At 40.2% G+C, this 13,933-nt stretch overlaps 1 protein-coding gene across 2 annotated transcripts; it reads right to left on the bottom strand.

Moving 5' to 3' along the window:
• Positions 1-326: 326 nt before the first annotated feature.
• LOC104421148 (protein SMAX1-LIKE 3) lies at positions 327-4,367 on the bottom strand. Of its 2 annotated transcripts, none has more exons than XM_010032999.3 (4): positions 2,899-4,367; positions 2,518-2,767; positions 1,881-2,377; positions 327-1,282 (listed from the first exon to the last, which is right to left on the bottom strand). In XM_010032999.3, the coding sequence occupies exons 1-4, from the start codon at positions 4,173-4,175 to the stop codon at positions 610-612; spliced, it is 2,697 nt and encodes an 898-aa protein (XP_010031301.1). In that variant the 5' UTR covers positions 4,176-4,367; the 3' UTR covers positions 327-609. The 2 variants fall into 2 exon arrangements, with proteins under 2 accessions (XP_010031301.1, XP_010031302.1); XM_010033000.3 differs by having other exon boundaries at positions 1,881-2,374.
• Positions 4,368-13,933: the final 9,566 nt, after the last annotated feature.

The raw sequence follows: 13,933 nt of genomic DNA, 5'->3' as shown, positions 1-13,933 counted from the left end.
AGCTTGTGTTATACATGTTTGTCGATGCTAAGGACTTAAATCACAAAACATCGATGGCATGCTTGGGTACGGACTCCCACCACCAAAGCGTGACACAAGCCTTCTGACTATTTCCATACCTTCTACGAGATGCGCTGGCTTCATTTAAGGGATGAATTAAGTCAATTATAAGTTTGATCAACTTGATGTTTCCATGCATATATTCATCGTCTTCCTCAAAGCACATTTAACATCAGATTTGAATTACGCTGTGACCTTGATTTTGCGGGTCTAGATGGAACATATTGTACGTTCAATCACATTGGGAATCAAATACGAAATTGGAATGCTAAGACCAAAGAAAATCCCCAATTAACGAAATTATATATTACATGACATGAATAGAAATTAAGATTCTATCCACCCACCTACTAAGTATAATACTATACAACTGCTAAAGCCAACAAATCCAATCCCCTTGCAAACACTCATATAATTCTCTTAACTCTTTCGGATGTGTATTCTTCCTTTTCCCCTCCCCAAAATTCTGTCAAAAAAGCTAAAAAGAAGATAACAAAAGTAGAAAATAGGACCAACGGTTAAATCATTTTTGGTCTCGCTTGCCTACGCTCATAGTTCTTGAACTTTGAAGATGATCTTCTTATCAACCAAATCCATAATCCAATTCCCACCTCCAGAAATATGATCACCGTCGTCTTCAATGGCCACATTCAAATCTAGTGACTCACTGATTGGTTTCGCTGAGTCAGCTTGATGCTCATCCTTCTCTTCCTCCTCTTGATCTTCAATTATCTTTTGCCTTGTGGCTGGAGAGCAAGCTCTTGACACAGTACTGAAGCTTTCATAGCTGAAGATCACAATAGCATCCTGAAGATCCAAGGCCACTTCATCATCATCATCATCATCATCAAGTGTTACTTTGCCGCTTTCAATAGCTTTCTTGACACCCATTTGAGAAAAGTGATCAGCTTGATCCAAGTCCTCCAAGAAAAACACCCTATGTGGATTCTCATTCACCGCCTCGCCAAATCTTTGCAGATACCGGCGACCTGTTTCGGTTCTTGGTCTCTTGTTCTTGCCGTGCTCGGTCAAATCTGATCCTCCTGTTGAGGAGGAGAAGCTGGTCAGGCCAATTGAGACAAAGTTGGTTTGAGAACCAAAGATGGTCTTTGCCAGTTCTCTTGCAATCTTCTCCTTGGCAAGAGAGTCGATTCCCACAAAGAGCATCCACGTCTCTTCTTTCTTCTTTCTGTCTTTCGAGTCGTAACTTCGCCTTCCGGATCTGTGGACAGATAATATTCTGATTTAGAGAAAATAATGCTACATTTTCTTGGAAGGGAAATAATCGATGACATCAAAGCGAAATGAAACAGCTTTTGCTTCATTGTTATACACATGATCTTATTTCTAAATCTCTTGATAGTGGATCGTGGAAGACTTCAGAATCTATCTCAAATAGGTTCATTAAGTAACGTGGTCGATAGCAGATTGGTCCTTAAATAATTATATTCATGCACAGCGAGCAGACTTGCTTAAGCTCAATGAAAAATGTATCACATAATAATAATGTAATGAGCAAGTTATATAGTAAAAGTTCTTAGCGTGCTTATCATTTCCCTTTATTTACTATGAAGGTTTACACTCTATCGTATGGTTAGTATATAAATAGATAAAACTACTTTAAGAAAAGAATGTGCTTCTTGGTTGAGCAAGGGGAGTAAAAATAAGCGCGCTCATTTTGATAGGTTCGTTATTAAACAAAATAAATTAAATTAATGTAGCTGTATAGTTTTTTTTTCCTCATCTGGTTTGTTAATTTCATTGATAATTATGTATCTACGATTTGAAACCAAATACAAAATCATAATTTGCATTGTTACCTGCACTCGAGGACAGTTCTTGCAACCTCGGGAACGATATCCTTGTGCCACGGAACCTTCATCTCCAATGCATCGCACAGGACTTTCAGGTTCTCAGTGCTGTATTCCTTGAAGCTATCGGTATTGTTCATGTCCTCCATCACCTCGCTGGATGAAGCTGAGTTAGGACTTGAGTTGGGATTGGACAAAAGGTCCGGTTTTGGGTTGTTCCTCTCGGCTGGGATGAACATTTTCACGTCGCTCTCGTCATTCTTGTCGTCATAGCTCGTCTCGGGAGTCCAAAACTGGTGCTCTTTTGGCGATGACTGCTTGAATTCTAACAAATTCGGCCAGCTGAATTGGCTGTGACGATGCAGCGAAGAAGACAGCGATCTTGGAGAAGAAGGCGTCGAAGAGAACTTGAGGACTTTCTCAGGATATTGCGGTTGGTGCTTGTGAACTGCACTGCAGAATGTGTTCCACTTCTTGCAGAGACTCTTGACATTCACACAGTTCTGCTAATTTAAGGAGAATGACAAAAGTTTTAGCATCTATGTCATTATTTAGGACATATTAATGTCCAAAAATGAAAATAAAGAAATACATACGTATTTGTGCGCGCGCGCGTGTGTGTGTGTATATATGTATATAAAATTACCTGAAAATTGACAGTATCTCTGGTCTTCTCATCCTTGTATTGTTGGAGCCATGAAGGGAGGCTTGAGCTGCTTGAAGTGGTCATGGAGTCTAACTTGCTCCTTACAGTTTGGACTTCCTTGTCAAAGTTGAGCATGCAGTCGGAGCAGCATGCGAGCTGGTTATTACCGTGTCCTCCATTAATATTGTCAAACGGTGACCAGCTTGACTCTTCTTTAGCTTCCTTGCATTTCACCTCAGATTGCCAATCACTGAAATTCAACAACCCATAATAGTAAAGCACTCTATCAACAAGGGAAAGACTTAACGATAAACCTAGCGAAAGAATAGGTAGAGTGAACTGATAATTTCCTTAAATAAAATAATAAAAAGAAAAATTTACCAGTCAAAATTGAGAGTCAAGCTGAGGCTTCCCGCAGGAACAGTGAGAGGGTGAAGCTCCCATACAGTCTCCAAGGAAGGATGGCCTGCTTTGCACTTCATGTATGTCCTCAAAGTGGCCACACCCAATAGCCACACCCTTTTGTTAACCTCCCCGACCCCTCCACCACACACCCATTTCTTGAGCTCCATCGCTATGTGCTCCAGTGGATGATAGCTGTAGCTCATCATCATCCTCCTCCTATGCTCCACAAAGTTCAGCCACATCTCACACAGACCTTGCACATCTCCCAAATAGAGAACGACCACTGAGGACCTCCCAACACAGCTCTTCACGGCCCCTCTCAGCTCCACAAGTTTCTGCTCCACCTCATCCCTAGAGGAGTTCCTCATGGACAAGATTGGGAGGCTCATGAATTGGACTGGTGGTGACCTCATAGTTAATTCAACACCTGAGCCATTACTGTGTCCTCTCTCAAGCTTGTCCTTGACCCCTCTTACCACCGCCTCTGCACTGGCCACACACTCTCCCACCACAACGGTGTTCCTCCTCTTCCCCATCATTGCTTCTATCACACTCGCGATGTCGGTGGCACGAGCCGGCTCGGCTGGCTTGCTGTTGCCCTGAGCTAGCGGCCCGGCAAGACCTGAGTGCAAGGATAGAGACACATTGGATGACCCAAGAGCAAGGGGCTTGGGATTATTGGAAGTGTTGACACTTTGATCTTTAGGGTGATTGTTTGGTGCTTTTGGACCTTGTGAGCAGACTTCCATGGAGACAGCTTGCTCTACTCTATTCTTGATTTGGGTGCTCGAGAAGCCAGCCTCTCTCATGACCCGGCTCACGCTCGGGTCATCCAGGATCGAGATTATCAGCTGCTCGACCTCGATCTTGAGGGCTAAGATCGGCTGCTGTTGGTTCTCAACCGACCCACGGCGTTGGTGAGCCTGCGCCCTCTTGAAGGCGGCAACAAGGGCATTGGAAAGAGAAGGGTGAGGCGTGTGTGGACTGAGGAGGGGGCTGGACGTGGAGGCAGGGAGGCGGTTGAGGGCGACGTTGAAGCAAAGCTCCAAGGCCTTGCATTGAAGAGGGTGGGAATGAGATTGAAGGCAAGACCTTCTGAGAAGGCCCGTGGAGGAAGCTAACATGGCACTAGCAACATGAAGAGGAGTGACCTGGGCATGGCCTCTTCTTCTTGCTAGGGTCACTGCTTGCTTCACTACTGTTGTTGCCTCTGGAGTGAGGGCTTGTGGGATAGTGCAGACCCCAGTTCTCATTCTTGTATATCTTTCCCCGAATCAACAGCGAATATAGAGAAGATGATGTTGAGGAGATTTAAATTCGGTGAGGTGGATTTGGGTTTGTGAGTTTCATGGGGTGAGACATGCAAAGGGTTGTTTTGGAAGAGAGTAAGCTAACAAGCTAACAAGGGGAGAGAGTGGTTGGTGCACATATGCATGTGTGAAGTGAAGAGGGTGTGAGTGAGATTTTATGCTAATGGAATGGGTTTGTTCTTTTCTTGTAGGTGAGGTAAGAATGTGTGTTTTTTATTTTTGTGTGTATGTAAAGTGGATTGCATGTGATGTAACTTTTGCCTCTCTCTCTCTCTCTCTCTCTCCGAAATGAAGGCTTTTTGCTAAATACATATTACAAAAGTTTTATGGGTATGTGAAAGCTAGTCTCCTCCAATAGTGGGAGAGCATAAAATATATTTAGAAGCAATAAAAAGCAATGCTAAATACAAGTGGAACCATCACTTTTGGGTGTGCTTTATCTTGCTGATTTCTTTATTCTTCTTTTTTGTTTTCCTTGGCCAGTAATATACAAAACTAGAGAGATAGGAAAGAGGAAAAAAGGGAAAAGAGAAAGTGCGGTCTTCAAACTACGAGGACTGAGAGAAAAGAGAAGAGGACTGTCTGTCTGTTTGAAGGGGGATCCGTAACTGTTGCTTGCTTTCTCTCTTTTTCCTCCTTTGCTCTGTTCTCGAAGAGGAATAATCACTTTGATGATTGATTGTGCTCTTTTATGGTCCTCAAGCTACCCTTTGATTGATTAGATTTCTTTGCATGAAATCCATGTAAAAAAAAAAAAAAAGTTGGCTTTGAGGCTTCCTTTGCGTCCTTCATGTAATTGGACTGTAATTGTGGTTCATTTCCAGTTGGATGGGAGATTTAAAGAGTTTTTGGCAATTTCTTTTTCCCAACCCTTTGGCCAAATGCCGAACTTGTGAAGGTCCCACCTACTTTGCGCTTTTAGCATTTTTGGAAAGCTTGTTATAAGATTACTAATTTTTATCTTCCAAAATTACTCTCACCAATTTTTTCGTTTTTCAATTTTGCCTTCGTCATAACTGTTCATCTTTTTTGCACGAGGACAACCGACGAAACCACATCTAGCTATGAGAGGCTGACAAGGTCATGCCGTTGGAGCTAGCAATATCACCTAGGGAGATATGAATATGTGATTTTGACAAATCTCAACTATTAGATGCAGAATTGAGATAGTCAAGATAAAAATAAAATTGCATATAGAATTTATAGTTGTTCGATTTAGAATAAATTTATGTCTATTCTCCCACACTAACGGCTTACTGGTTAGATTTCATCGTGTCAATCATTAAAAAGTTATAAAAGTGAGCAGTTAGTCTCACAATATCACACAATCACTTTTTCAATGCCTCTCAGCAATTTATAGTTTATAGCTCACAAAAGACAAGTAAGTCCAAAGTTTTCTTGAACTATGGAATTTTATATTTTGGAACTCTCTATACACTTCGGCAACTTAGGCCATGCATGGTAATGTTCTTTTTTCTTGTTCATGAACAAAAATTTTATTTTTTTGTTCGGGAACAAGAAAAGAACAAAAACGCATTTGTTTGCGTTTTTGTTCAAAATTTGCTTTTTTGTTCCCGGAACAAAAAAAGAACAGAAATGAGAAACAAAAAAAAGTTGTTTTTTGTTCCAAATACACTTTTGAAGAAACACTTCTCTCTCTTCTCTTTTCTTCTTCTTTTCTTCTTCATTTTTCTTTGGCCAGTCGCCGGCCTCGGCCATGGCCACGGCGACCGGCCGTCGAGGGTCGGCGACCCCGCCGGAGCGTCGCCGGCCCCGACGAGGCCAAGCATTGCCGGCCCCGGCGAGACTCGGCCTCGCCTTGGCTGGGCGAGCTCGAGCTCGCCCACATCCGGTGAGGCCGAGCCTCACCGGGCCGGCAACGCTCGACCTCGCCGGAGCGTCGCCGGTGGGCGGGCGAGCTCGGCCTCGCCGGATCTAGGCAAGGCCGAGCCTCGCCGAGGGCCGGCGAGCCTCACCGTGGTTGGACGAGGCTCACCCGGCCCCCATCGGCCGGTCGGGAGGCGGCGACCACCAAAAGAAGAAAAAAAAAAAAAAGAAAAAGAAAGGAAAAATAAAATAAAAATATTAAAAAATTAAAAGAAACAAAAAAAAGAATATAAATTTACCAAACGTGTTTCTATTCATTTTTTATTCCCGGAACAAGTTTACAAAACCCGTTTTCGGTCAAAAATTGTTTCCGGAAGCAGAAATAGTTTTTCTATTTCATTCCTAGAACAATTTTTGAACGTAAACATTACCAAACGCGCCCTTAGTCTCCTTTTATACTTCTCTACTTCCAATTTACCCATTGGACAGTCTTCACATGATCATTCTCCAATCAATTCATTAGACAAAAATATGCAAAGAAGATTGAGTAGCTTGAGAGATAAGATCTAAATTCTCATTGATTTGATCGCCCATACAAGCAAATCTTCAATTTCCATAAGTTCTTCGATTAAGGAAAGCAACTTGTCTTTGTCATGATTGTCAATTGATTTGGATGTCTTGCATAAGGATTTTGTTGCAAAACTATCCTTAAGATTGAAGATTAATCAGTAGTTAACATGTGTGCACATGCGCGCGTGCATATTTAGATTGTAGATACTAACGATGTCCAGCTCTGATAGACTTTGAAAATATTTCATGATTTGATGATATCCACGTACTAGCTATGTTGATGTCCATATTGTTGATATCCGTGTCATTATCGTGATGATATCCAAGACATAATTATCTTCAACAGTGACATTCGAACAACGTTAGATAGAGTCTGAATAACTCAAGATATAGACTACTCTTCATGGCCTCGATTTTTAAAGGGCAATAAATTGAATCTGAAAAAACTTCTTCATGAGTAGTTGCTGTAAGAACACACTTGTATGCAATTATTAGATTCAAGTTAAACTAAGGAAGGTTTTGTCAACTTCAAAATCTATTAAAAGGTTTTCTCAACACATGTGGCCTAGACAGCCCTCGTGAGGTCAAGCGACCCTCATTGAAAGTCGCTAGGAGCAAGTTGAGGTTGTGCAACCTTAGATGACAACCACGCATGCTAGATATGGGTTGCCAGTGAAGGGTTTAATTTTTTTTATTTTTTAATAAAAAAGGAAAAGTCATTGCAATAATAATTTTTCCAAACACTAATTTACTCAAAATTACTTTACAATGGACTTTTAAATTAAAATTTAACAAACACACATATATCTTGAAAAATTCTTTGACTTAAATCTATTTGTTTTGCGGAAAATATCACGTTTTCGAAAAATATTTTCTAAGAAGCCATTTTCCAAGAAAATGACTATATTTTTAGTGTTTTGAAACCTGAAATTTGAGTGAAAAATGTTTTACAATGTTTGTTATTTAATTTGATTTTTAGGGAAAATTACCAAAAAAATTAATTTTTAATTTATATATATTTTTAAAAATTTTGAATTTTTAACTATTTTATTTTATTTTATTAATTTTTCTTTTTTTCCTTTTTTTTTTTCTTTTCCTCCCTCCTTCTTCTTCCTCTTTCCTCTGCCGCTGCATGCCTCAACGTGGCTAGCCACTCGATAGCCGACCAAGACACAATCGCCAAATCCGGTGAGCTCAAGGTTACACGAGCCACGAGCTCATCGACCAACGAACGCCACTCGCCCAAATCAACCGAGTCTTGAGTTCATCGACCCGATCTGGCAAGCCCGAGCTCTCGAGGCCGACAAGTTCACGGCTTGCCCGATCCAAGGGAGCCGAGCTCCACCAAGACCGGCAAGCTTGCGGCTCGCTAGATCCGGCCTTGGGCGAGGCTAGAGTTGGCTGTGGCGGTCGCCGGCCGCAGCAATGGTTGGCGACCGACCAAGGAAGAAGAAAAAGAAAAAGAATTAAAAACTCAATTTAAAAAAAAAACATAAAAATAAAAAAGAAGAGGGAAAACAAAGAAAATAAAAAATAATTCAAATTTTAAAAAAAAATTGAGAAGGAAGTGAGGGCTTATAGGAGTGTGAAATAAGAGAGATCAAGTAAGGAAAATGTTTTCTACTTTTCAAAAGTGAAAAGCATTTTCTCCTAATTTAGAAAACTTTTTTCCCTTCATGGAAAATGTTTTTCCCAATCCATTTTTTGTGAAACGAATACCAGAAAATTCGAAAAATATTTTCCCATAAGTTATTTTAGGTGAAACGAACGGAGCCTAAAGTCCTTTACATTTTCCTAAAAGCTTTCCCCAAAAAGTCCAACCAAATATAGCCTACAAAGTGTTACCAATCAATTAGCTTTTAAATCATACTTTGGACATATGAAATGAACTTTTATAATCATTTGATGTCGGTAAAATCTATCATTAAGTAACTGTGCCGATTCATGTATACAAGATTAATCAATCGTTTTTGTGCATGAGCTCTTCTTTGCAAATATCGTATCAGAGTTAGATGTTATCAATGATTTTAGTATAAGGTTTTATATGTATTTAGTATGCTTTTAACCCTTTTTTTGCATAACATTACTCGTCTCATTTATGTATTCTCATTTATAAGACGACTTATTTGCTATGATGAAGTGGCGTTGAAAAGGTTGAGCTAATTCGAGAGTCCATGTCAGCCCAAGTAGGGGACTTGGCGCACTCGCTTTCTTAGGCAGCCCAACAACGTGGCCCATGTAGTCCTCTGGATGTCGATCGTTCATCCTTTCCTTCAAATATATATAGAGAGAGGGAATTTTATTCAATGTTTTTTAAATAAAAATTGCAGCTCAAGTAATTTTATTTGAATATATTTGGTATTTTGCAACAACTTATCAATAAAACAAACCTCGTCTCTACTAGGGAAAAGTATGAAAAAAAGTTATAAACCTATTATACTTGTATAAATTCAGTTCTAAATATTTGAACTTTTTATTTTTAATTTAGTCATAAATCTTTTTACATTGTAATGTAAGCTAGAAATTGCTGATGTGAATGCTGATCATCTTATATGGCATGGCCGGTGTTAACATGAACAATTTTTTATAATTTTTTGAATTTTTATTAATTTTCATGTAAATTTCCTCTTTTTTTTCTCCTTTTCTTTTCCATTGGCCTGTGGTTGGTACTTAACATGGCCGGCAACCAGCCACAAGCGAGGGCCGGCGGACGTTGCGGCCCCGGTGAGGGCTTGATCCTCACAACCTAGGCGAGGGTCGCCCTCATTGGATTTGTCGAGGAATCAGCCCTTGCCTATGGTCAATCACCAACCATGACCGGTATTGGCCACAAACCAAAGGGAAGAGAAGAACAAAAAAAAAAAAGAAGAAGAGGAAAACGAGCAATGCAGGAAAAAAGAAGAAGGAAAAATCAATGAAATTTCCAAAAAAAATATTTAAAATTTAAAAAAAATTGTCCACGTTAGCACCAATCATGTCACTAGGACGATCGATATCAACATCAACAATTTCAAACTAAATTAGTTGGAAAGACTAAATTTATAACAATGTGAAAACGTTTAAGATTAAATGAGTATAATTAAAATGTTTAGAACTTCCGACCAAAATGAAAAAAGTTTAAAATTGAATTGGTAGCAATGTAATAAGTTGAATTATGTTTCTATATGTATCCCTCTCTATTACCAAAGATTGAGTGCATATACGTTGAGCATACATTTTTTTTTTTTTAAATTTTGAACGACATTTTTTAAGAAAGTTTAACATGATACTTATTTAATTTGATGATCTACATGTCAGATATAGCTAGCTAATGGACCTGCTTTTCATAAAAAAAAGTAACTGGACTCTTGGGCGATAAAGTTTGGAAGTACACAATGCCTCGAAAGACCCCAGATTAACATTGTATCAGCCACACGACATGGTCACTACAAAATACATTTCGTTAATTTCACATCGGTAACTTATACTATTTGTGGAAGGTATTGGTTTATAACCCTGTTTGTTTATACTTTTATCAGTCACAAAGCACCTGCCAAAATAAAATAAAATAATAGTAATACCAATTTCGAAAATTATGGAAAAAAATTATTTGTGAATCCAGGAGCCGACATTTGTATATTATAAAATTTTCAAGTGTTTTGAGCTATAAGAAATTAAATTTCGTATTTAGAATAAGAAAAATGGCCGGAGAGATGGGTTGAATTAGAATTACTTGAGCACAACCTCATTGAGTGTCTTCGTTTAATTTACTTAGAATTGAAGAAAAAGCCTTTTGTGCTATCATGGTTCTTCCTTTCGCTAGAGTTCCCATGATCAAACCCGAACAAATTAGCAGAAATAGAGGCACGAGAAGAGCTAAAGTATCATTCACCAGAGATATTTTTTCTTGTGACTTTTGTTGTTTTCTGCAACGGATGCTTGTTCTTGATCTTTCACTATCACTGCAAGTCTTCTATTTCATAAAACTGACTCGAAAGTACTCATCAGTGATAAGCTTAGATCTTTGAACTGGAAAACAGGTTTGACAGTTCACTAAAGGGGAAAACATTAATCACTTTCCTCAGGAAGGTGCCAATTTTTGTGTAAATATAGAGAGAAGTGGAGAATGTCTTTGGGTTTAGATTTTATTAGCAAATTGATGTGGATAGATCACACACCCACCTGGCCCTCTTGTTCAGTGCTGCATCACAGAGCAATCCCAGAATGTCTTAAATTCTACTTCTGAAATCAGGTGGTCCCGGACTTTCATATTTGTGTCTCAATCTATACATTGGATTTTCCTTGAGAATTAATGACTAGGGGTAAAGGTCTTTCTCATATCAAAAGCCATGTAACAGTTGGCTGGCCACAAGCATTGTGTCGTCCTTTCATTTATTAGGCAGAGAAAAATTATGTGAGTTTGCCCTAGCTGTGAATCAGCAGCAACAGCTTTCTCGAAATCCTATCACCCTTTTTTCTTCTTTTTGACATTTTGCTACCAGGGGCCAATTCGACTGTATTTGTAAGGATGACTTGAAAACAATTCGGCTTATGAGAAGAAGAAAAATCTAACGTGACATAAAAACTGTCCATCATGACTCAAAATCAATTTATACCGATTGTCTTCTCCAAAGGAGTGCAGTTGCCCTAGATTGTCCTTGTCATGATCGACCCAGTCCGCCTGGTTGCGTCGAACCCGTGAAGCATGCAGGCCATTATCTAGGCTGGGATGCCTTATCTAAATCAGTATTTTTGCCGGTTCAAATAAAGAAGACAAGTGCCGGCGTTTCTTTTATTTAAAATAATTTCTCCATGGATTAAAAAATTGATCACTTTCCTCAGGAAGGTGCCAATTTTTGTGCAAATTCAGGGAGAAGTGGAGAATGTCTTTGGGTTCAGATTCTATTAGCAAATTGATGTGGATAGAGAACACACTCACCTGGCCCTCTTGTTCAGTGCTGCATCACATAACAATCCCAGAATGTCTTAAATTATACTTCTGAAATCAGGTGGTCCTGAATTTTCATATATGTGTGTCAATCTATACATTGGATTTTCCTTGAGAATTAATGACAAGGGTTAAAGGTCCTTATCATATCAAAAGTCATGTAACAGTTGGCCAGCCACATGCACCGTGTTGCCATTTCATTTATCAGGCAGCGAGAAAATATGTGATTTTGCCCTAGCTCTGGATGAGCGGCAACAGCTTTCTTGGAATCCTATTACCCATCATCTTCTTCTTATTCTTCTTCTTTTTCACATTTTCCTATCAGGGTCGATTTGACTATAGTTTGAAGCACAACTTGAACACAATTCAGGTTATAATAAGAAGAAAAATTTAATGTGACATAAAAGCTGTTCATCTCGAAGGAGTGTGGTGCACTAGATTGGCCTCATCACAATCAATCCGGTCCGCCGGGTCGCGTCGAACCTGTGAAGCGTGCAAGCCATGTTATAGCTCCATCAATTTAATGTATTGCCTAGGCTGGTATGTCTTATCTAAATCAGTATTTTTGCTGGTTCAAAGAAAGATACAGGTACCCATGTTTCTTTTATTAAAACTAATTCCTCTATATACTGACAGGGAAAAAAAAAAACTTTTGAAAAAATCAAAAGAACCTGGTCAAAGTGTCATTGTTTTTGTAGTCGAATCCACTTCAACATATTTATTGTTTAGCCCATAAACCTTGAAGCTGTGGTTTCTGTTTCCTGGCGGAATGAAAAATTGGACGGTTAGGGCGCGTTTGGTTGTGTTTGTTTAAAAATTGTTCCGGGGAACAGAAATAGAAAAAAAGTATTTTGTTCCGGGGAACAATTTTTGAACAAAAATACGCGTTTGGTAAACTTGTTCCGGGAATAAAAAATAAATAGAAACATGTTTGGTAAATTTGGATAATTTTTTTATTTCTTTTATTTTTTCTATTTTTTCTTATTTTCCTTTTTTTCTTTTTTCTTTTTCATTTTTTTTTTTCTTCTTTTGGCCGGTCGCCGGCCAAGGCCTTGGCCGGCGACCGGCCGGCGAGGCCGAGCTCGCCCGGCGGCGGGCGAGGCGCGGCCTCGCCGGGCCACCGCCGGGCGAGGCCGAGGCTCGCCGCCCACCGGCGAGCTCGGCCTCTTGCCGGCTGGGCGAGCTCGAGGCGGATCCAGGCGAGATCGAGCTCGCCCGGGCCGGCACGAGGTCGGCCTCGCCGGGCCACCGCCGGGCGAGGCCGAGGCTCGCCGGCCGGCCCAGGCAAGCTCGGCCTCGCCGGATCCGGGCGAGATCGAGCTCGCCAGCCGACCCTCGCCCGGCTACGGCGAGCCTCGGCCTCGCCGGGGACGGCGAGCGTCGGCCTCGCCGAGCCTCGCCGTGGCTGGGCGAGGCCGCCGGCCCTCGTCGGCCGGTCGCCGGCCATGGCCGAGGGCCGGCGACCGGCCAAAAGAAAGAAGAACAAAAAATAAAAAAAAAAAAAAAAGTGTTTCGATTTGTGTTGAAACAAGAAACACAAAATTTGTGTTTCTTGTTTTGTTTTTTTTGTTCTGGGAACAAAAGAACAAAAAGGAACAGAAACGCACCCAAACGCGTTTGTTCCTTTTTTGTTCCAAAAACAAAAAAAAGAAAAAGTGTTTAAAAACACAAAAAAGAAATACAAACAAACGGGGCCTTAGGTACCGTCCAGTAATCAATTTAAGGTGCTCTTTAAGTGGTAGAATGAGGCCTCTCAGATCGTAACCTAACTCAAGCTTTTTTATCAGTTGATGGTTGGTGCCTGGCGGTTATCATAATTTGTGGAGGAGTGCCTGACCGATCGAATGTTGAATCAGTTAATGTACGATTATACGTGGTTGGACTAGAGAGCGCCAGAAAAAGAGCCAGCTTCTCTCGGCAACAAGCCAAAATCTGAACTTCGAGCAAAGGCACATGGTCAATCATTTCAAATCAGATGCATTGGTGAACTTGGTCTAAAGTTTTTAAGTAGAAAAACTGAATATGCATGATTCTGTTTTCTGTTCTATTTTTAAGCCATGTCATTCTGTTGGATTGAAATGTTTACTTTATGAAACTTAGTCTCACAATCATGATGATTGATTTAGCAAACTTTATCCGGTTTTAACAGCCGGTGTGGCTTCATCTCTTCACCATGTAAATCGATGTTCGTGTCACTAACATCGCAAGGTGTTATTTTCACAAGAAGTTTAGACCAAATTTTAGCAGGACATAGTTGAATAGACAAGATGCATTCTCACACAACCCTTAATAACCCTGTCAACTACATTTATATACGAATCTCTGCATTTTCATCCTAGCTGAAAGAAAAGATTTTGAGCAGTAGCGCAGAGAGAGA

Source organism: Eucalyptus grandis, chromosome 1, assembly GCF_016545825.1.
Source record: "Eucalyptus grandis isolate ANBG69807.140 chromosome 1, ASM1654582v1, whole genome shotgun sequence".
Taxonomy (NCBI): domain Eukaryota; kingdom Viridiplantae; phylum Streptophyta; class Magnoliopsida; order Myrtales; family Myrtaceae; genus Eucalyptus; species Eucalyptus grandis.
This window is presented reverse-complemented; position numbering and strand designations above follow the sequence as displayed.